The following is a 25,169-nucleotide window of genomic DNA, read 5'->3' as shown; positions in this document are numbered from 1 at the left end:
AAATGTTTCCATCAAGGCAGAGAAGAAAATGGACAACAGAAGAGGGGAAAGAAGAAAATTGAATACATGGAGCATTAGAGAAAGCAAAAAGTTAATTTGTCTACTTAAATGTGGCTTTTAGCTGGTGTGTATTGAAAAAAAAGGAGCATTACAGTTTTTTGTGGGTTGTGTGACATGATTAGCTTGTGTTTGTTGGTGATAGATATGTCGCATATTAAAAAGTGAGGGGGGAAAAGTAATAACTGATTTTGTAGCTTATAGTCGAGAAAGAAATTTTACCGTCATTATTCAAACTATATGGTCAAAAAAATGAAAGAAAGAGTAACCATGATTGAAGAAAACAAACCAAGAATAGAAAAAGGTGTTTTGTGTAAAGCAATGTGTAGTATAACTTTGCCCTAACTGTTTGGTTTCCATCCTAGTTTATTGCTTCATGTTTTTACTTTCAAGATTTTAATTTTAGACATATTTTTAGGTACCCCTTGCTCACTATTAAGAAAGCTGGAATATATTATTGCTGAGCTTAAAAGTGGCTATGTTAAAGTTGATGTCCCGATCTTCAGTGTGCTTAATTTAATAATGAGATTTAAATCTTTAACCGTAATGTTTTAATCCTTATAATCACATATTTCAAGCTCTGAATTAATTTTCACTTAAAAGTGAGTTTTCAAATGTGTTCATAAATCACTGAAGGTTCATTTGTGAACATAATGTGGCTGAAATTAGGTTACTTCATGGTTAACTACTCACAGAGTTATTTGCGGTGTTAATCTTCGTCTCATTACAATATTACCATTAAAAAACTTCAATTTTTCCCCTACTTGAAACTGATATAGTGAGTAATGAATAAGAAGTATTACAATTAACATTATTAGTATCCTGAAAAAGAAATGAGGCAATGCAGTCATTAAGGCAGTCTATTTACATTTGAGAGAAGTATGGTCTGAATCCTTGTCTGAATGTCCAGACATTGAGTTTCTGTAATCTATGTATTTATATAATAAATGGATGTATGAATGTATTTCCTTGTAAACCACTGGGCCAATTTCAACCAAACTTAGTTCACATACCACTTGTTGTTGGAAAAGGATCACTATGAGGGTAAGAACCTCCTGCCTTCCTTAGGGATGGGGATGTATTGAAATGGAGTGACATAGGAGATGGACAGAGAGAGGGGAGGAAGGAGGAGGAGGAGAAGTACATAAAAGTGAGGAGAGGAAGGGAAAGGTTTAGGAGACAGGTGGGAGATGAGAGGGGTAGTGGGCATGCTGAGGATGGACAATGGTAGTGGGCATGTGTGAGGAGGCAGATTGAAGTACTGTGGGTGTAAGTTATTGTTCTACTCATAGAGATGGGGATGAGAAGGGGGTGACAAAAAAAAGTCCTAAAATTATCTGTTGATATTTCATTCCCGTATTTTGTCGTCTTGGAATGCTTTAAAATTATGACGTGCAATTTGTCTATTATTTGTAGTGCTCAGTGTGTCAACTGGGTTGTGAGAATTTGGTGATACATTTGTCAATGTGTGCACAGAGCAAAGAGCATACCGCTTGGCTGAATTGGTATTCAGATACATTCAACATCCTCTGTGGTGTCAGATGGTGTACAACAGCAAAAAATCAGACTTGTGTGTAAAATATGTGATATGGAAGCCGCTAGTGAAAAGCCACTTTCCTTGTATAAATTAAAGCAAGTACCACAATTATGTTTCCTTTTCAGATGGACACAATTGATTTCCTTCTGCCTTCTTTCTGATCTGAGCTTCCATTCTGTCTCTGATAACCTGTTTACAGACTGTTGACCCTCTACCCTTTATCTCTTCTTATTTTCCTGATTCCAAAAGGTACCCTCTCCAGTTGTGTACTATTAATTGGTTTTTCGATATTTTATTTTAACAATTAGTAAGTATATGTGAAATTATACTTAAGCATGTCTCTTTCCTTGCAGGCTGTTGTCAACACAATAGTGCAATATTGCGGACCTCGTTTCTTTTCACTGATGTTACCAGGCTATTCACTGCTAATGTATGACTTTATTCATGCAGCCAATACTGTTTTATCTTCGAATGATATAGCAACTGTAAGTATTTTTACATCTAGAAATAGGTATGTAGCCACTGTATTTCTCATATTGCTGTATTGAGAGATTGTTAAAAAGGAGTTATGGAAAGGTGTGGAATCATTAGGACAGAAATATGAAACACATGTATAACTACGTAATTATTAAAATAAACAGCAACTCCTGATCATTTGTCAGTTTAAAATAAGCGCACACACTTCTGCAGTTGAATACACTGTGCCAGAGCTGCAGCTGTGCACCTTGACTGGGTTGGGTAATTGTGTTGGGTGGAGTGGGCAAGGGGAGGAAAGCGGCAGGGTCCAAAGGGAAGAGTTGGGGAAGGGTAGCTAATAGCTACAATGTAGACATCATGTGGTAATGTGCCACATTCCCATCTCTGAACTACATACATTAAAGTTGTCCTTGCAACATATCCTTCATTTTCATAATCCTCCAGGGCTCAGTCTTTGCTAGTCCCCTGTCATACAATATTTAACTTGTCTAATTATGCACTAAACCACCCCCCCTCAATTCTAAATCCTCCGCTTCATTCCCCCCCCCCCCCCTCCCCCCAATTCCGATTTTGTGGTACACTAATTCACTGGCACTCATTTCACATTCTTATTTTGTGCACCTCCTGCCTGTCCCTCGCACATTTGTAACCTGTACACCTGCCATCAGCCACCCTGTCTCAATCCTCTCCCCCACTCCCTGCCTCCTTTCTCCCCTTACCCACTCCACTCAACACAGTCCCTCATCTGAGTGTGTGTGCTCTGGTTGAAAAAGAGATTCATCCAAAAAGAGATTCATCCAAAAAGTAGTAAAGTTTTCTGTCTTGTCTGTGTGTGCCTTTTGATGAGTTGATGCGTATACTATTTGGTGAGTTTGTTCCCTCTCCTCCTGAATTGTTATTTCGTACCAGAACTTTCCATTACCAAATTTAAAATAAATTTTATGTAATAGTAGATGTTGATATACATTAGAGATAGTTCTATAAAATTAGTGATGAAGGAGGTAGAGTAGAATTTGAAGATAATTTCAGCTACAAATTGGTGGAGTTTGATAATATTTCAGTTTTGTTTCAGTCATTTATCTCTTTTTCCTTGGAACATGCACTCCATTTCAGAGTTAGAGTTCTGAGAGATTATTGTAATCAGTTGTGTATATATTCATTTTTACACATCGGGATGAAGTTTATATTAGTGGCCAAGGTGATTTTAGGAAAGGTTTGTTTGAGTGGCTTGTCATCAGTCAACATTGGTGTGAGGAAAAGCCTCTGTTCTCAGATAATATAAGGAAAACAGCTCACACATTGTCATCTTACATCTCAGAAATTAGCCTGATTCATTGAGCTCTTATGTAGACATTGGTAAGTTGTTAATGTGCCTATAGTTAGCTTTGAATCCTCTGGTCAGTGTTGGCATTATGATGTGTCAACAGCTTGGAATAACTGCATCATCTGCAGAAAGTCTTAGGTGACACTACTCGGAAAGTCACTTGACTGCTAATGATTGTAAGGTCATAGCATATTTCATACTGCACGATTCTTGTACCTTCAATCACAATGTAATTGTTGCTCTTAATAAGTGTGAATACCGGCTGCAATGTTGGTAAAGATACCAATTCATCATGTGATGGAGACAGTGAGCAGTATATATGCTCATGAAGAGCAACTGGGACATTATAACCCGGCTTATAAACTTTTGTTCTTTTTCAGAGCAAGCCACTATACATACATCTCGCACAACGTACTGAAAGATTTGGATTGAGGCAGTCAGATAGCTGCAGTACTTCTTGATTTCAGAAAAGCATTCGACTCAGTACCACACCTATGCTTATTGTCAAAAGTTCAATCATATGGGTATCAAGTGAAATTTGCAACAGGATTACGGACTTTTTGGTGGGGACGATATAGCATGTTACCTTGGATGGAGAGTCATTGTCAGATGTAGAAGTAACTTCAGGTGTGCCCAAGGGAAGTGTGTAGGGACCCTTGTTGTTTATGTTGTACATTATTGACCTTACAGACAATATTAACAACCACCTCAGACTTTCTGCAGATGATGCAGTTATCTATAAGGAAGTACTGTCTCAGAGAAGCTGCATAAATATTGTCAGGTGTTGATAAGATTTCAAAGTGGTTTAAAGATTGGCAACTTGCCTTAAATGTTCAAAAACATAAAATTACACTCTTCCCAAAATAAAAAAAAATAGTATACTATCACTGTAATATCAGTGAGTCACAGTTAGAATCAGCCACTTCATGCAAATAACTAGGTGTAACAGCTTGTAGGGATGTGAAATGGGATGATCACATAGGCTCCATTGTGGGTCAAGCAGGTGGCAGACTTTGATTTATTGGTAGAATCCTGGGGGAGTGCGATCAGTTTACAAAGGTGATTGCTTACTAAACACTTCGGTGACCAGGTCTAGAATATTACTGAAGTGTGTGGGACCCGTACCAGATAAGGCTAACGTGATATTGAACATATACAGAGAAGGCAGAATGAATGGTCGCAGGTTTGTTTGACCCATGGGAGAGCATTCCTGAGATGCTGAAGGAACTGAACTGGCAGACTCTTGAAGATAGATGTAAAATAATTAAGAAGGCTAGAAGAGAGCAGACAAGCAGTTGTTAGGATATTAGTTAGACACTGATCTGGTCACACTTAGTTCCAGCAAGATGGATGTAAACGAATCATGGGAAAAGTTTAAGCAGATTTTAACTCTTGGTCTGGGGAAATATATGCTCAGTAAGTGGATTAAGACTGGAGATACCTACCATGGTTTAATAACAAGATTTGAAACTGCTGAAGACGCAGATGTTGTTGCACTCCCGGTCAAAAGGGGATGCTCAAATGATGATAAGCAAAGGTTAGTTGAGATTTATGTATCAGTGAAAGGGATTACGCGTGAAGGATACAACTACTACCACCGTCATACCTAAACAAAAGATCTGGCAGGGAACCCGAGAAAATTCTGGTCCTATGTAAAATCGCTAAGTGGGTCTATGGCTTGTTGACCAGTCTGAATGGCAGTTGAATATAGCAAAATGAAAGCCAAAGTTTTAAATTTCTCGTTCAGGCAGTATAATCATAGAAACATATTGTGATTGACCATCAAATCGATTCCCGTATGGACAACATAGTAATGAGCGTACCTGGTGTAGAGAAACAACTGAAGGAGTTGAAAACAAATAATTCAACAGGTCCAGATGAAATTCCAGTTTCAAAGAGTACTCAATGGCATTGGCCCCTTGCTTAACTTGGATTTATTGTGAATCCCTCACCCACCACAAAGTCTCAAGCGACTGGAAAAAAGCACAGCTGACTACTGTGTATAAGAAGGGCAAAAGAACGGATCTGCAAAATGACAGAGTAATATCCCTAACACTGGTTTGCCACAGAATGCTTGAACATGTTCTAATCTCGAATATAATAAATTTTCTTGAGATTGAGAAGCTTATGTCCATGAATCAGCATGTTTTGAGAAAACATCGCTCACACAAAATTCAGCTTGCCCTTTTCTCAAACGATACAAATCGAAATATGGATGAAGGGCAACAAGCAGATTGCATATTTCGAGATTTCCAGAAAGCTTTTGCTACGGTGCCCCATTGCTGGCTGTTAAAGAAGGTCTGCACATACGGAATAGATTCACAGATACATGAGTTGCTCGAAGACTACTTAACACTATGCCATCTGGCGACACCACAGTGGTGTCATGCACGAAATAGCGGGCAACGGCCGCTGATGCCACAGTGGTGTCGTCTGCATAGCATCGCTGAGTGGCCAGCGACACCAGAGTGGTGTCGTGAGCATAGTATCACGCAGTGGCTGGCAACAGCAGTTAGTATGTTTTGCATTCTGCTGGTATTTTGTTTAGGTAACAGTAAGTTACACACGTCAACAAGTGTTTTGTTGGTGGACGAAAGAGACACTAGGATTATTTACCATAAATGCGCGGACATCTTGTCTGATGTTCAAGACGACTTGACCGATTGGAAAGAAGACATTGGATGTCAAAAAAATGAAAGTGAAGCAGAATCATAGGAAGAGAGTGAAATACGTCCAAGAAGAATTTTGACGAACACTACGGTTGCCAACTGATTCAGCTGAATCATAGGAAGAAGACAGTGCACAGTGGTCAGACTTTGATCTACTGAGGACCAATAATAAATTTGAAGGATACCTAGGTTGAGGATATTGTACAATTATATATTGGGAACGAGCTATTTGAATATATTAGCAACTAAAACAACAGATACTACAGTCAAAATTGCAATAGAAGGAAACTGGATTTAAAAAATGCCGCATTTGTTGACATTATGGGACCCAAACTCAGAAAATGGTTTGGGCTCGCTATCCTTATGGGAACTGTAAAAAAAGCAAGGAGCGATGATTATTGGTCAACGAATCCATTGATAGACACACCGATATTTCGCTACACTATGTCTCGCAACCAATTCAGACAAATATTATCATTTTTACATTTTTCTGACAGCAACAATAAACCGGATAAATCCGACCGGCTTGTTGAAGTGCAATCTGTAATTGATTATTTTTCCAAAAAGTTTAAAGAAACATTTAATGTAAATCAAAACATCTCAATTGGTGAAGGAATGATCCTGTGGCATGGATGGTTAAATTTTAAAGTTTATAATCCGTCGAAAAATTACGAAATACAGCATACTCATTCAGATGCTGTGTGATTCGAGTACGGGGTACATTTTCTCATTCAAGATATATTCTGGTGCTGGACAGCCTTTAGCAAAAACAGTGATGGAACTATTGACACCTTCTGATGGAAAGTGGCATCACATCTGCATGGATAATTACTATAACAGTGTAGAGCTTGCAGAGAAGTTACTTGAATAGAAAATTCGAGTTTGTGGAACGATATGGCAAAATAGAGGATTTCTGGAAAATTAAAGCACTCAAAAGTTAATGTGTTTGAAGCTTGTCATCAACGGAAAGGTGGCAAGCGGTTGCCGACAAGCCAAGTAATCTCACTTAGCACTGCCGGCGCCGAGCCAAGTGTTAAGTTATAGAATGCAGTATGTTGTCCTTGATGGCAAGTGTTCATCAGAGGCAAGGGAATTGTAAGGAGTGACCCAGGGAAGTGTGATAGGACCACTATTATTTTCTATGTACATAAATCATTTGGCAGACAGGGCATGCAGCAATGTGCAGTTGTTTGGTGATGATACTGTGGTAAACAGTAAGGTGCCAAAGTTCAGTTACTGTTGGAGCATACAAGATGACTTAGACAAAGTTTCTAGTTGTTGTGGTGAATGGCAGCTAACTATAAATGTTCAAAAACATAAATTAATGTGGATGGGTAGGAAGAACAAACCCATAATGTTTGGATACAGTATTACTAGTGTCCCTGCTTGACACAGTCGTTTAAATATCTGGGTGTAACATTGCAAAGCAATATGGAATGGAACGAGTATGTGAGGACTGTGATAGGAAAGGTCAATGATCGACTTCCGTTTACTGAGAGAATTGTAGGAGAGTGTGGTTCATCTGTAAAGGAGGCTTGATATAGGATGTGACCTATTCTTGAGTAATGCTCGAGTATTTGGGATCCATACCATGTCGGATTAAAGGAAGACATTGAAACAATTCAGAGGTGGGGTTGCTAAATTTGTTACTGATAGGTTCAAACAACATGCAAGTGTTATGGAGACGCCAAGAAAACTTAAATGGGAATCCCTCGAGAGAAGGCAATATTCTTTTCGAGGAACACTATTGAGAACTGGCATTTGAAGCTGACTGCAGAACGATTCTGTTGCCTCCAACATAGGTTGCGCGTATGGACCACGATGACAAGATACGAGAAATTGGGGCTCATATGGGGGCATTTAGACAGTCATTTTTCCCTTGTTCATTTGCGAGTGGAACAGGAAAAGAATTAACTTGTAGTGGTACAGGGTGCCTTCCGCCATGTCCAATAAGGTGAGTTGTGGAGTATCAGTGTAATGTAGATATCCCAGGAAAGTCAGCTAACAAAACTTCAAGAACTGTAGGAATATATTACAATCCCTACATATCACTCACATAGGAATTGTGAGGACAAGATTAGAATAATTACAGCATGCACGGGGGCATTCGAACAATCATTCTTCCTGCACTCCTTATGTGAATGGAACAGGAAGAGACCCTATTAAATGGTAAAATAGGACCTACCCTCTTCCATGCAGTTCGCGATGGTTTTGCAGAGTATGACTGTAAATGTAGATGTAGCTGTCGTGTCACAGCAGCCTGGATGAAGGCATTCGTAAGATGAGCTGTCATGGTATTGTCCTGATTGTGGACAATTGAGAAGCTTCCTTTACAGATTCCATTGTCTGATTTCCACACTGGATATTCCAATATCATACATGTAAGTGAATACCACCTGGATATTTTTAAAGTCATTACAACAGAGCAGAAGATCATTACAGAATCTCAGTTTATTTGACCTTACATGTTTTTATTGACTCATTTTGCACATGGTCACACCCAGTTATGGTGTTACTTCTGGGGCAGTGCAGCTACTCATGTTCTAATACATTTACTCCATAATGGTTTTGTTGTTTATAATAAAAATAAGTTTCAGCAACACAGTAATTTACACTATCACAATACAAAACAGTTTTCACATGGCCTTTCCCTGTCCTCCTCCTAGGCTTGAGAATGGAGTTGTGTGCTCTGGTGAAAAGATATTCACCAAGCTTCTGTCCAATATGAAGCAAGAAACTGGGAATCCATACCTATTCAAAATAAAATTAAAAACATAAAACTCAGCTCAATAGCCACTCTTCCTACACATTATGCGAGTATCTAGATTCAGTAATTGAATCCATACCTATTCAAAATAAAATTAAAAACATAAAACTCAGCTCAATAGCCACTCTTCCTACACATTATGCGAGTATCTAGATTCAGTAATTGAAGAGTTCTGTTAGCTACATGGTAGCAGTATTTATTGTAAGGTTGCATGACATGTCATAATATACTGTACACATTGCTCAGTTTTTTCATTGAATTGGGTGTGTTTTTTCTGAAAAAAAAAAAACACTAGTAATCAAGTAAATATGAAGCTACCAACAGCAGATAAACAGCAGCTTTATAACGTAACCGAGGAAGCGGCAGCTTCTTTCAGAGTAGCAGCTTTCTTTCTAATTTACTCAATTTAATTTAGATGGTGTGTGAATAGCATTAATTAGTATAATATAGTTCTTTATTAATACAGTATACAGATTAAGTTCCTATAATTTCCTTGTCTTTACTAATGTTTACCATGACTGTTTCCACATCCCTGAATGTTTCCCTTCTTGATGGGATGTACTGCAAATCATGAGTGGATAAATAAACTTTTGAATTCCGTAGACAGTGGAATCACTGAAGTCAAGAACTCGCTGTAGAAAAAGGGCACTATATGCCTGTTGACTGCTCAGTTCTTCCTCTATACAATGAGTTGCTGTCTTCAGTTTTTCCATAATTCATATTCCACTCTGGATTTACCATTTTCATGTAGATGCCTTAATGAAATGGAATTTCATGATATAATCTTTTCAGAAGTTACAGTAAAACAGAAGAGCTTTAGTTCTTGGTTAAAGTGTCTGCTCTAAACATATTAAGGATCAAAATGAGAATTATTCACTTGGAGCCTAACACTTTCTACTATTGCCTCATGAATTGCTATGGAGAATTCTTGATCTATATAGTCACCATTTTCAAATGTGTTAATGCCAAAGTCAATCAGGTGGCATATAATTTTAATCTTGACTCAATAAAAGTCATATCTGAAACCCACAGCAGGGTGGTTTCTCAATTAGGAATGGAAGGTTTTGGCAGTGAAAGCACAATACAGGTGGTAATATCCCACTTGGATACATTTGAGTGTAATGACTTAGTGCTAGTCATTGGACTGGGCCAAGAAGATATTTTATCTCCGAACGATCTGTCAGTCCGGTGCTCTCGGGATGTTTTTGTACCTTAATTATTTTCATGTTCGGACACCTTGCTTGAATTCCTTGATGCTGTGGACTTATTACGCAGTGCCACGAATTCTTGCCGTTTCACTTCGTCACATGTTGCAGAGGGCTAAGGGCTGGAAAAGAGCTTTTTAGTATTCAAGCTGCAAAATGACATAACCACTTCTTAAATAACTCTTCGGTATTTTGTTACTCTCTTATGTAACAATTACATTGTTGGGTGAACAGATCTTAAATTAATCAGAACACCATCTTCAAAGAGAGCCTTAGAGCAGAACAGAATAGAGTAATGTTTCTCTTAAGCTTCTATCAACTGTTTTCAGGGCAATGTCATTGTTGGCAGCACCTCTTGCTCTCCGCCTTCCAAACTATCAACAAGCCATGACACGAAAATGTAAGCAACACCACCACAGCAGGTGGGGACTCACGATCACGGTCACGCTTTGCCAATGTCCTGTGCTCTTGCTTTATACATATAATCATTTCTGTGCATATGTCAAATCAAAGCCTCTACAGTGAGATGTTGTCTACCTACAGACTATGTTATCAACATTTTTACATAAAAATCTTTTATTAGCTTGTGAAAGAGAAGTGTACCACGTTATGAATGAATAAATCACACTAAACATTTACATTGACACTCATACTACCCAACCACTTTGAAGTGCATGGCAGAGGGTACTTTTCATTGTATCTGTTATTAGGGCTTCTTCTCATTCCATTCACATATGAAGCACGAGAAGGGTGTCTGTTCAGATGCCTCTTTGCAAGCTGTAATTAATCTAATCATGTACTCACAGTCACTGCAGGAGTGGTACATAGTGGGTTTAATATATTCCAAGATTTGTCATTTTAAGCTGATTCTTGAAATGTTTATAATTACGCCTTCTAGGAGCATTTTGCTTCTATCTTAAAATTTCTGCCAGTTCAGTTTCTTCAGCATATCTGTGACCCTCTCCTAAGGGTCTTGCAAACCTGTGACCATTTGTGCTGCCCTTCTCTGTATGTATCCAATATCCCTGTAGATCCTATTTGGTGCAGGTCCCACAAACTTGAACAGTATTCTAGGTTGGTTCATATTAGTTATTTGTAAGCAATCTCCTTTGTTGACGGGTTCCATTTCCCAATGAACTGAAGTCTGCTGGCTGCTTTACCTGCTATTTAGCCTATGTGAATGTCTAGTTTCATATCACTACAAATTGTTAAACCTAGATATTTCTACGTGTTGACTAAATTCCAGTTGTGAGTTGTTGATAATGTAGTCATATAATAGCACATTTTTGTTTTGCTTGTGAAGTGCAAAATTTTACATTTTTGAACGTTTAAAGTAAGTTACCAATCTTTGCTCCACTCTGAAATCTTTATGAAGATCTGACTGCATATTTGTGCAGCTTCTTTCAGACAGTACTTCAGTATAGATAACTGCATCTTCTACAAAAATTCTGAGGTTACTATTAATATTGTCTGCAGACAAGGGCCCCCAGCACACTATCCTGGGGCACACTCTTAGTTACTGATGCATCTCATGATGACATCCTTACCAAGAAATATCAATCCCTTCACAAATTTATCTTGATACCCCATAAGATTGTACTTTCGATAATAAGTGCAGATGTGATATTGAGTGAAATGCTTTCCAGCAGTCAAGACATGCTCCATTTAACTGACTGTCTTGATTATCAACTTTCAGGACATCATTTGAGCAGAGTGCAAGTTGGGTTTCATATGATTGATGTTCTCAGAATCCATGCAAATTGACATGGAGGAGGTCATTCTGTCTGAGATCTCTCATTATGTTTTCAGTCAGAATATTTTCTAAGATTCTGTGATAAATGGATGTGAAGGATATTAGACGGTAGTTTCGTGGGTCACTTATGCTACTCCTCTAGTAGACGTGTGTGACTGGTGCTTACTTGCAACTGCCAGGCATGGTTTTTGTGGTACAAGGAGGACTGTGCTCCAGTGTATTCGGCCACCACACTTGTCAATATGCTTTGTGGGTCAGGTACGCCCTCACTTTACCTCGAAAGATGTTTATCAATAGAAGAATCACTGAGCTGTCTATCGCCAAGCCTTCTGCAGCTACCACAATATGTCTGGGAACAGTGCGCTTCACTATGGGTTCCGCAGGTCGTGTAGACAGTACTGCAGTTGCAGACACCTATTTGTGTCTGCATGGTCACATGTTCACGTGACACAATGTAGGTACTCTTCTGCAGATGTCTACTTCAGTCAGTGCCCCACCCATCAAGAACCAGTTATGCTCTGGTCTCCAACAGACGCCATGAATCTCTGATAAGGATCCAACATCTGCCGTTGCTCACCTAGGTGTCGTCTCGCCCTCGTCACGAGCCCCGTATGGTGCTGCACTTCGGTCAGCCTCTTACAAGGGCACTGCTTTGCAGTATTTGCATGCGATTGCCCACGGGCTTATCACCTCATAGGACCTTGTCATTACGTCACCTTGCAGCCACTCATCAGTGGTCTGCTTATAAGCTCCTTGCCTTAAAGGACTGTGTTGTTACTTGTCCTTCCTGCTCCATGCCAAATCAACATCTATACGCTTTGTCCTAGTGTGCACCTGTTAGACAATGTCAAGGACTGACTTTTCTGTTATCAAGTTGTGTGGACAGTAGTTCTCAGAAGTTTACATAGTTCAGTCATGTTGATAAATAGTTGTTGAGAGTGTATCTCAATACTGACAGTCATACAACTCAGATAAAGGGCACTTAAAGTTTTTTGTTCGAGGGCTCTGTAGTTGGTTAAAGTTCAAAGGGGGGCTAACTCAACCACAAATTTGGTACAGAATGTGATAGTGATTGCATTGGAACTTGAAACTTCATTTAGTGTTAGCGATCTCAGCTGTTTCTCAACATCACTGACACTAATATCTATATTGCTTATCTTAGCAGTGGTTCAAGAATTAAATCGAGATGATGCACCTGGATTTTTCTTTGTAAAGGAACATTTTAAAATGGAGTTCAACAGTTCTGGATGTGCTTTGATTCCCTCAATTTCAGTTCTTGTTTTGTCCGTGAGTAACTGGACACTAACTTTCTTACCCCTGAGTGCCTTTACATATGACCAGAATGTATTTGGTTTGTGAAAAATCCTTTGATAATGTTTTGCTATGGTAGTCATTGAAAGCTTCGTGCATGGCCTTCAGGAGTGTTGAACATGTTTCATTTATCATGTCCTTATCTGTAGCCCTGTACTTTGTTGCATACATATTATGCAATAGTCTCTTTTTCCAGGAGTTTCTTTACAATGAGTGTATGCCATGTAGGGCCCCGTGCATCATGAACAGTTGTACTAGGGGCATACCTATAAAGTGCATGGTCACATAGGTCACCTAAACCTGAGTCACAATTCTTCTACATACTTCTTTCTTCTACACACTCCTTTCTTCTACGTGCTCCTCGCTACAGCAAAATGTTTGGAAGTACTTATCGAAATACAAAACTATTTCCTGTATCAAATATACCCATCCAAAGGCCAAAGAAGTATCATACCAATTGTGGGAGGGGGGGGGGTTATTTGTATCAAATGGTAGAGGAATCACCACCTCAGAATTCACTGAGGATATGCTCTCATTTTATTATGCGATTAGCTGAATATGGCAGTCTATTTATGATGTCAGATTTCTTTCTGAATTTGGGAAAAGCATAGGTGGATAAAGGGAGGACACAGGGCAATTGTGTATCATGAACTAGTTTTTGAATTGCGCAGTAGGTCACCTTCTGTCCTTGTAATACTACCTTTTATGTTAACAAGGGAAGATTATCTGAAATTAGTTTTATGGTAATTTAAAATATTTTATGTTATGTTAATGCATGTCAAGTTCCCTGATAAGATGATTCCTTATAAATAGTTCAAAAAGAGTTCTTGTACTGTGATCTTATGGCTCTCTGCATTAAAGTACTTCAGTGTTTTAGTTGTTGTGTCATACTGTTCCAAAACTTAGTGTACTTCTATCATCACAGGCTCCTCGGACTGAGGCAGCTTCCATATTGGGCACTCTGCTTTGCTTGTCCAGCACCTTCCCAGAACTACCAGTACTTCAGCCCACAGTAAAGGAGTTCAGTGTGAGATCGTGTGTCGATGCCAAGGTTGGTAGATTTGCTCTGCCTGACAATACAGTACTATTGTTTTCCCTAACAATATCAATCAAAACAGGATTCCTGCCTGTGCACTGTCTCTTTAGTTTAAAAATGATATTTAGAAATAAGCAGGAAAATTCACATTTTAGTAAAAAATTTTAAAGTATTCAGAGTAATCAGCAGTTTCTAATTTTGTGTGCCTCTCCTATTGTCAGCTTTCTGTTGGCAGTTTGAGCTTTCTATCTGCCTTGCCCAGTGAAGAACAGTAATGAAACGGTGTACATGAAGCTCATGTTATTTTGTTGTGCTAGACAGTAGTCTTCATTTGCTGATGAAAATTTAACATAGGTATGATGAGATATAGAAATATCTTCCTGTTGTGTTGGAAAAACAGATATTTTTATATGAACACTTAATAGAAACTTCCTATTTTGTGAGAAACTGAAATATTTCTGGATTTCGTGCAGGGTTGTATCTAATGTATTTATAATAATATAAAGGACACATTTAGATGGAATTAATTCTTTTGCTTAAAGAGAGAGAGAGAGAGAGAGAGAGAGAGAGAGAGAGAGGGGGGGGGGGGGGGGGGGGCAAGAAGAAGAGGATTAGGAAGGCAACAGTACTCTCCTTTATGGCAGTCGCTATACATCTGGAGTTATGAGGAATGGAAAGATAAAACATTTACATTAAATTTTTAGTTCATTCTGTAAGTTGTCGTTAATATGAGCACTGTGTGCCATTTGTCATTTTCTTTTCTTTGCAGGATCACATTGTGCCTATTTTACTAAGATGTGGGAAAAGAGAACCAACAGGTTTGGCTCGTTGCATTGCTCTTTCAAGCTTGGGCATTTATGCGTATCAAGAATTGAGCCATGGCACATGTCATCCTCGCATAAAAGATGCAGTCAATGTGTTGTTGCTTGCATTAAGGGTAAGTGCTGTGTGTTCGCACAGATGTGCATTAGGAACAATGTTGTTTCGTCTATTGTGCTTTCATAGGAGCAGTTTTTTTGCATGTCACCAACATTTTTAATTTTTTTTATGTAGTGGTAAAAAAGACGTACTGAATTTGGTATTAGCAGTCCTTTGTTCCATTAAATTTGCATGTTTCGGCATGTGCTTTATTAAATGTCTCATTTAGTAGAATTACAAAAAAAATTAGGACAATATATTAAAAGTGGAAGAAAAATTGCAGCTGTCAGGCAGCAGTGTGACAGTTGTGCTGTCACGGTCATATATCTCCCGTAGGGAGCACAGAGGGGCAAGCACAGAGACATATACAATCATTTTTACTAACATGCAATACATGAACGGTATAGGCCAATAAATTGTGATATGGATCTCCAGTACTCTCCTTTACACACTGTACAGTGGCTCACAAAGTATTTTGCTTATTCAGTTTGCAAAGGTCTTTATTAATGGGAACTGTCCCATCCACAAGCTCCGCGAATGTATCTCCCATTCCATATCTCTTGCCACCCCCCCCCCTCCCCTCCCCCCATTCTGCACAGGTGTTTATGGTCCTCCAATGCACCCTACAACCTGCATTCAATGAACTGCAATCTCCTGGGCCTGAAACATCTATTAGTCCCTGTCCTGCATTTGTATCTTTTTCAATTTGTGTCTCATTTCTCCTGTTCTTTTAATATTGTGCTCTGCCCTCCTCTTGGCTTCAGAGATTCATTATTTACAATTTCTGCCTTGTTTTATTTACTTATTGTTATTTATTATTTTGATCTGTTTCATGATTCCATGATGGTTTTCTTTCAAGCACCTTCCTTTCCTTGCTTTCTGCTCATTGTCCGTCTCTCTGTTTTCTGTGTGTAAAATTTCCTTGGCCTTCATTCATCTTTGCAAGCTGTGCCTGCATTCTTCTGCCCTTGTCGTCCTGATCGCTTTCCACTCGCATTCAGTTTGCAAAGGTCTTTATTAATGGGAACTGTCCCATCCACAAGCTCCGCGAATGTATCTCCCATTCCATATCTCTTGCCACCCCCCCCTCCCCTCCCCCCATTCTGCACAGGTGTTTATGGTCCTCCAATGCACCCTACAACCTGCATTCAATGAACTGCATTCAATGAACTGTTAGTATTACACACCCCCTCCCCCCCCCCCTTCTACATCTACATGGATACTCTGCAAACCACATTTAAGTGCCTGGCAGAGGGTTAATCGAACCACCTTCACTATTCTCTATTATTCCAATATTTTATAGTGCATGGAAAGAACAAACAACTATATTGTTCTGTACGAGCTCTGATTTCCCTTATTTTATTGTGGTGATCGTTTTTCCCTATGTAGGTTGGTGTCAACAAAATATTTTTGTATTTGGAGGAGAAAGTTGGTGATTGGAATTTCATGAGAAGATTCCGTCGCAACGAAAAATGCCTTTCTTTTAGTGATGTCCAGCCCAAATCCTGTATCATTTCTGTGACACTCTCCCCCATATTTCACAGTATTATAAAACATGCTGCCCTTCTTGATGCCCTTTTTTTAACTTTTTGACTTTCTCTGTCAGTCCTATCTGGTATGGATCCCACACCGCGCAGCAGTATTCTAAAAGAGGACGGACAAGCGTAGTGTAGGGAATCTCCTTAGTAGATCTGATACATTTTGTAAGTGTCCTGCCAATAAAACGCAGTCTTTGGTTAGCCTTCCCCACAACATTTTCTATGTGTTCCTTCCAATTTAAGTTGTTTGTAATTGTAATACCTAAGTATTTAGCTGAATTTACAGCTTTTAGATTAAACTGATTTATCGTATAACCGAAGTTTAACGAATTTGTTTTAGCACTCATGTGGATGACCTCACACTTTTCATTATTTAGCCTCAACTGCCAATTTTTGCACCATTCAGATATCTTTTCTAAATCGTTTTCCAACTTCACAACTTTCCCTCTCCCTTCAGCCTCAACTGTCAATTGTTCCAATGCTTAATATATTGCCATGAGCAGCTAAACTCCATGAAGGGGTGTCCATGCATTACACTGAATTGCATTTAGAGCAGGTGTTGGCAGTGCCTCTCAATGTCAAAATTACAGGTAGCCAGTGGGAGGATTGTGTGGGTGTAAAAAAAATTGCCGACTTGATTCATCTTCATGCCACTTTGAATTAAGAGGTTTTTTTCGGATGATCTTTTCTTTGCAGTCTGCTTTTCGCGCATATTGATGTTTCTGTTGTTGATATGGGTACATATAGACAGGTAGTAAGAAAAACTGCTTTTATAGATTTGTAGAGTTATTAGAGTAGATAAAAAGAAACACTTTTGTTATGTCATGCAAATGTCACAGATGCACCATTTATCCTCTAGCAGTTCTTGAAGGGTGTGACGCTGGAATTCCCTTGGCTATGTACACAGTCCAGGAGCCACAATAGGCATACCTGGGAGTTTGAAACCCTAAGGCAACTTTTTTGTTCCAGTATCACAGAGATTTACCATAAATTTGTAGGCTGGTATTGTTCATGACCATCTGATTTAATCATGTCTTATGCCTAACGTGCTCGCTGGAGAAAATTAGTGTATGTTTCTGAGTGAAGTGTTACTAGAAATGTTGGAGAATGTCCCACTAACAGTTGGGAGATGATTATGGTTCCAGCATGAAGAGACCCCACCACACTAAGTTGTTGATTCTGGAGAACATTTAGACAATGTTTACCCCAGTTGTTCGATAGAGAGTTGGGCCAGTACTGTGGCCACTTTGTTATCTCAATGTCACTTTTACAAACTTCTCGTTGTGGAGGCAAGTAAAATGTCTGGTGTAAAACTCCCAATAGACACTCCAGAAGAGCTGTGTGCCCACTTGGTGAAGCTAGAGCCATTATTCATGAAACACATGAACCATGGACCTTGCCGTTGGTGGGGAGACTTGCGTGCCTCAGCGATATGATAGCCGTACCGTAGGTGCAACCACAATGGAGGGGTATCTGTTGAGAGGCCAGACAAACGTGTGGTTCCTGAAGAGGGGCAGCAGCCTTTTCAGTAGTTGCAGGGGCAGCAGTCTGGATGATTGACTGATCTGGCCTTGTAACACTAACGAAAACGGCCTTGCCCTGCTGGTACTGCGAACGGCTGAAAGCAAGGGGAAACTACGGCCGTAATTTTTCCCGAGGGCATGCAGCTTTACTGTATGGTTAAAAGATGATGGCGTCCTCTTGGGTAAAATATTCCGGAGGTAAAATAGTCCCCCATTCGGATCTCCGGGCGGGGACTACTCAAGAGGATGTCTTTATCAGGAGAAAGAAAACTGGCATTCTACGGATCGGAGCATGGAATGTCAGATCCCTTAATCGGGCAGGTAGGTTAGAAAATTTAAAAAGGGAAATGGATAGGTTAACGTTGGATATAGTGGGAATTAGTGAAGTTTGGTGGCAGGAGGAACAAGACTTCTGGTCAGGTGACTACAGGGTTATAAGCACAAAATCAAATAGGGGTAATGCAGGAGTAGGTTTAATAATGAATAGGAAATTAGGAATGCGGGTAAGTTGCTACAAACAGCATAGTGAACGCATTATTGTGGCAGAGACAGATACGAAGCCCACGCCTACTACAGTAGTACAAGTTTATATGCCAACTAGCTCTGCAGATGACGAAGAAATTGAAAAAATGTATGACGAAATAAGAGAAATTATTCAGATAGTGAAGGGTGACGGAAATTTAATAGTCGTGGGTGACTGGAATTCGGTAGTAGGAAAAGGGAGAGAAGGGAATGTAGTAGGTGAATATGGATTGGGGCTAAGAAATGAAAGAGGAAGCCGCCTGGTAGAATTTTGCACAGAGCATAGGTTAATCATAGCTAACACTTGGTTCAAGAATCATAAAAGAAGGTTGTGTACATTGAAGAATCCTGGAGATACTAAAAGGTATCAGATAGATTATACAATGGTAAGACAGAGATTTAGGAACCAGGTTTTAAATTGTAAGACATTTCCAGGAGCAGATGTGGACTCTGACCACAATCTATTGGTTATGATCTGTAGATTAAAACAAAAGAAACTGGAAAAAGGTGGGAATTTAAGGAGATGGGACCTGGATAAACTGACTAAACCAGAGGTTGTACAGTGTTTCAGGGAGAGCATAAGGGAACAATTGACAGGAATGAGGGAAAGAAATACAGTAGAAGAAGAATGGGTAGCTCTGCGGGATGAAGTAGTGAATGCAGCAGAGGATGAAGTAGGTAAAAAGACGACGGCTAGTAGAAATCCTTGGGTAACAGAAGAAATATTGAATTTAATTGATGAAAGGAGAAAACATAAAAACGGAGTAAATGAAGCAGGCAAAAAGGAATACAAACGTCTCAAAAATGAGATGACAAGAAGTGCAAAATTGCTAAGCAGGGATGGCTAGAGGACAAATGTAAGGATGTAGAAGCGAGTATCACTAGGGGTAAGATAGATACTGCCTACAGGAAAATTAAAGAGACCTTTGGAGACAAGAGAACCACTTGCATGAACATCAAGAGCTCAGATGGAAACCCAGTTCTAAGCAAAGAAGGGAAAGCAGAAAGGTGGACGGAGTATATAGAGGGTCTATACAAGGGCGATGTACTTGAGGACAATATTATGAAAGTGGAAGAGGATTTAGATGAAGATGAAATGGGAGATATGATACTGCATGATGAGTTCGACAGAGCACTGAAAGACCTGAGTCGAAACAAGGCCCCGGGAGTAGACAACATTCCATTAGAACTACTGACGGCCTTGGGAGAGCCAGTCCTGACAAAACTCTACCATCTGGTGAGCAAGATGTATGAAACAGGCAAAATACCCTCAGACTTCAAGAACAATATAATAATTCCAATCCCAAAGAAAACAGGTGTTGACAGATGTGAAAATTACCGAACTATCTGTTTAATAAGTCACAGCTGCAAAATACTAACACGAATTCTTTACAGACGAATGGAAAAACTAGTAGAAGCCGACCTCGGGGAAGATCAGTTTGGATTCCGTAGAAATGTTGGAACACGTGAGACAATACTGACCCTATGACTTATCTTAGAAGCCAGATTAAGGAAGGGCAAACCTACATTTCTAGCATTTGTAGACTTAGAGAAAGCTTTTGGCAATGTTGACTGGAATACTCTCTTTCAAATAGTGAAGGTGCAGGGGTAAAATACAGAGAGCGAAAGGCTATTTACAATTTGTACAGAAACCAGATGGCAGTTCTAAGAATCGAGGGACATGAAAGGGAGGCAGTGGTTGGGAAGGGAGTGAGATGGGTTGTAGCCTCTCCCCAATGTTATTCAATCTGTATATTGAGTAAGCAGTAAAGGAAACAAAAGAAAAATTCAGAGTAGGTATTAAAATCCATGGAGAAGAAATAAAAATGTTGAGGTTTGCCAATGACATTGTAATTCTGTCAGAGACAGCAAAGGACTTGGAAGAGCAGTTGAACAGAATGGATAGTGTCTTGAAAGGAGGATATAAGATGAACATCAACAAAAGCAAAACGAGGATAATGGAATGTAGTTGAATTAAGTCGGGTGATGCTGAGGTAATTAGATTAGGAAATGAGACACTTAAAGTAGTAAAGGAGTTTTGCTATTTGGGGAGCAAAATAACTGATGATGGTCAAAGTAGAGAGGATATAAAATGTAGACTGGCAACGGCAAGGAAATCGTTTCTGAAGAAGAGAAATTTGTTAACATCGAGTATAGATTTAAGGGTCAGGAAGTCGTTTCTGAAAGTATTTGTATGGAGTGTAGCCATGAATGGAAGTGAAACATGGCCGATAAATAGTTTGGACAAGAAGAGAATAGAAGCTTTTGAAATGTGGTGCTACAGAAGAATGCTGAAGATTAGATGGGTAGATCACATAACTAATGAGAAAGTATTGAATAGGATTGGGGAGAAGAGAAGCTTGTGGCACAACTTGACTAGAAGAAGGGATCGGTTGGTAGGACATGTTCTGAGGCATCAAGGGATCACCAATTTAGTATTGGAGGGCAGCGTGGAGGGTAAAAATCATAGAGGGAGACCAAGAGATGAATACACAAAGCAGATTCAGGAGGATGTAGGTTGCGGTAGGTACTGGGAGATGAAGAAGCTTGCACGGGATAGAGTAGCATGGAGAGCTGCATCAAACCAGTCTCAGGACTGAAGACCACAACAACAACATGATTGTTTTGAGTGTGTTAGACAGTAATTAGTATGCAGATGCCAGTTGTGCATTAACGTAAATGGACATCATTCTCAGGGACTCTCTAAAACAGTATACACCGTACAGCAGTTTGAATACCGTCTCTGAATATCAGTAGTGTCAAGGAAACAGTGCACCTGTGACATTTGTGTCACATTGAAGTGTTACTTTTTACTTCCTCTAAACATTCTGAAATTTTATATACGTACAGCACATTTGCTTGTTTTGTGCTGAAATGATGTTATTTCATCTCAAACTTGAATCTTGGTTGTGTGATGATACAATGATGCAAGTTACTGATGTTGTGAACTGGACCTTCTGAAGTTTTACTGCAGTCAGCATCATTTATATATATTTGGTATCCAGGCTCTGGAGAAAAAGTTTGAAAGCTCAAGGCCATCTCCACTTTCCAGATTTCATCAGACGTAATAATATAACGTGACAGTCAACTTAAATTTTGAGCTGCATAAAAAAAGTCTTCAGCAAAGGCAACTCCACTTTCCTGGTACTCTTTTCTTTAAAGCATGGGGCACTTTGAACTGTCTTCTACCCACCTATATTTCCGTCTACCTTTTCATTTATTTTTCTTTATTTGCATTATCTATTATACTCTCTTGCATCAGTCACCATACTTTACATTATTTTGCCCTTATTTCTCAGTTAATTTCTTTTCCCTATCATATATCTGTTTGCAGGCACTACTCAAAATGGTTCAAATGGCTCTGAGCACTATGGGACTTAGCATCTCAGGTCATCAGTCCCCTAGGACTTAGAACTACTTAAATCTAACTAACCTATGGACATCACACACATCCATACCTGAAGCAGGATTCGAACCTGCGACCGTTGCTGTCTCGCGGTTCCATACTGAAGCGCCTAGAACCGCTTGGCCATCAGTGGCCGGCCGTAGGCACTACTCATTCCTTTTCTTTACCAATATTTCTATCTATGTACACTAGGGTGACACACGCACACAATGCTGCATTTTTCTTGTGCTGCAGCCCACATAATATGTTTTCTGATCTTTGTGAAGCGTATAATGACAGGAATAAAATATCCACTCCCTTGAAACCATTTAGGTGCAAATAATTAACATGTATTCTAAATGATAACCCAGATACAAATTAGTGTAAGATCCGCGTAGTCTATGCAGTTGTTGTTAATCTCCAGTCACTGTTCCTTTATACGTGAATTTTGTGGTTGATTAGTTAATTCTGTCTTCTACATCTAAAGACAAGCTCACATAGTTAGCTTCTATGTTTATGTGAAATTCAGATAATAAGTAAGTGCATGGTATTGTAGCATATAAAAACTAACATAAAGAAGGAATGGGCATGTTGTAAAAGTAGCTTCTGTGGCTAGATAAAATGTTTTGTATTGGCAGTTTTCATCATCGGTTATTTCCATGCATTTATTTGGTATATTTGTTTTTCTATCTTGTATTTTGTTGACGGTGTTTCTCAGGTGAATTTAAAGGTATACTTGGTAACCTGGTAATGTTTAGTGTAGTTCTCTGTGCTTTTAACCAGAAACATTACTGTAAATGTTTATAATTATTCTGTTTCATACATGTTGCTGTCAGTTTTGGGGAATTGCTTTTTTTTCTCTGTGTGGAAACATTTTCATTACAAGGTATAAAATATTACTGGAGATTTTGTTTTTCTTTGGTTCTCTAGAAAATGATGTGGTTTTTGGGTTTTTCAAATCTAATTTGGTTGATGTCATGCATATACTTATGGTGTAAAAATACTACTTTGTTCATTGATAGTGTTCAGTGTGTACATATGTTTACAAATCCAGATGTGTTTTTTAGTTTCCGATCCAGCAAAGTTGTTCTCAGCCTGGCCTCTCGATCAAATTGGCTGCATGCCAGGTAGTAAAATATGTGTGTTTTAAATGTGCTGTGCTGTCCTATGACCTTTAACACTGCATGCTTATTGCTTGTTCTGTGGAATAAGCTCACTTACAATATCTTTGTTTAACATTGTTTCCTGCTTGTGGTATTGGAAATAAGTTGTTGAATTTGTCACATAGTTGTGTTTGTAGCAAAATAGATTGCAAAAAGAGAAACATTACGAACAGGACAAACAGTATCTGTGCATTCTCTAGAATTTGGTAAATCAAAGTATGTTCAGCTCTCTCTCTCTCTCTCTCTCTCTCTCTCTCTCTCTCTCTCTCTCTGTCTGTCTTCTGTGTGTGTGTGTGTGTGTGTGTGTGTGTGTGTGTGTGTGTGTGTGTGTGTGTTTGGAGGGGTCAGGGGTTTGACTTCTTTAAGCTTATGTCTCTTCTTGTTCCTTCAAACTTGCTTAACTGGTGACATCACCACCAGCCTAACCACATAAGCTAAATGAAGTTTTTCTTGTTGTAGCTATGTCTCTGTTCTGGAGCCTTGGTGCCCTTTGTCATATGTAATCAAAGTGGAACTGAAGTCGTATGTAGAGTTCGCAGTAATTGAAAGTACAGGATGAAAATTAATAAATGTAAGAGGAAAGATAAATACCTAGCAACTGAAGGAGGAGCTGATCAACAGACAGAGACGTAATTAAAATGCAAAATCTCATAGCTTTGGACAAATTCCTTCAACAGAACTACTGTCAGCTCTGAAAGAAGTAATTCTCCACCCATTTTACATACCCTGTTTTGCTTGATGATTCCTCCGTTTTATGAAGAGATCTTCCTTTTTATGTATATGGAATTTATGTGCTGTTCATTGGTTATGACTCGTCATGCACTGCCATTGCCTTTCAGTAGAACAAAAGCAGAGTTGTTCATCACAATGCATCAGTTCTGCACCTTGGTCTAAGGGTATATGTCACCATGGAATACCTGAACCAACATTAGAAGGCTTACCATTTTTGCGCAAAATGAAGTAAACTTCTAATAATTTACAGAAAGTTCTAAAGTGCGCGTCATATATCTTGGCGGCCGAATTTAGGTTCGTTCTGCGCATCTGACGTCACAAAACAGTCAGCCAATGAACAGAGAACGACGTTGCCAGATCTCGACAGCAGTGCAGAGCACGGACAAGTGTCTTCAGTTTTAGAAACGTTCAGTCATAAATAAAGTAATAGAACAAAAGCAATGTCTTGATAGCAGACTTTCTTTTACAGAAAGTTTGGAAAAAGCATTCTTTATACCAATTGCTTCATATTCTATTAATTAATTAAACCAAACAACCAATAAGACTCCTAATTCAGGCGATAGCAAGGAAAGGTGTTTGTTTCAATCTCACGAACTGCTTTTTCGCCATAAAGAACAGCGGTAATTGTTTATTTCCTATTGTACTTCGACGAAGCGTGAGTAATTCATAGTCATACTAACAGTGTTTATAAGTAGTTGCGTGAGGTGTTAGAGTCCTTATGGAGTTACACTGTTCGATGAGCTGAGGTAGCGGAACGATTAAGGTGTTGGGCTGCCAAGTGAAAGGTTATGAGTTCAAACCTTCTGCGGTGCTTGATATTTTCTTTATTTAAAAACAATATTGGAGTGCCTTACTTCACGAATTTTATTCGTTTGAATGAAATTTCTAGTGCTTTGCCTCTTCATTAACTTTTTCGCTGCTGCAGACACGTGCTCCCCGCATTCCGCGCTGTGCGCGATTTTGTCATCACTGCACTTCTCGCCTGTGCAGACACATGGTGTTCCCACTGCTTTGACACACTTATCATTCGATTTCACAAAAACTATTTGGCCAAAAAATTTGATTTTTACATGTCTTCTTGCCTGATACCTTCCCCCCATAAATGACTTAATTTTGTTTTGATGTGCAGCATTAAATGTAGTAAACCATTGCACGAAATTTTGAAGAGTTTGCAGAGGTAAAAGTCCATAGCGTATACTTTCCGTATGGTCAATTTTAGTTGCCACAATGTTGAGAATGAAATGTGGACAAG

General features: G+C 39.1%; 1 protein-coding gene across 1 annotated transcript in view; it reads left to right on the top strand.

The window, feature by feature from the left end:
* Nucleotides 1-25,169, top strand: part of LOC126468380 (probable Rho GTPase-activating protein CG5521) — a 276,527-nt gene that overhangs the window by 129,089 nt on the left and 122,269 nt on the right. Inside the window, exons 23-25 of the mRNA XM_050096545.1 lie at nt 1,948-2,079; nt 14,026-14,151; nt 14,906-15,073. Coding sequence (XP_049952502.1) covers nt 1,948-2,079; nt 14,026-14,151; nt 14,906-15,073 — 426 coding nt within the window. The remainder of the gene's footprint in view (nt 1-1,947; nt 2,080-14,025; nt 14,152-14,905; nt 15,074-25,169) is intronic.

The sequence above is a fragment of the Schistocerca serialis genome, chromosome 1 (genome assembly GCF_023864345.2).
Source record: "Schistocerca serialis cubense isolate TAMUIC-IGC-003099 chromosome 1, iqSchSeri2.2, whole genome shotgun sequence".
NCBI lineage: Eukaryota > Metazoa > Arthropoda > Insecta > Orthoptera > Acrididae > Schistocerca > Schistocerca serialis.
Note: the sequence above shows the minus strand (reverse complement) of the source record. Positions and strands in the feature narration are given on the sequence as shown.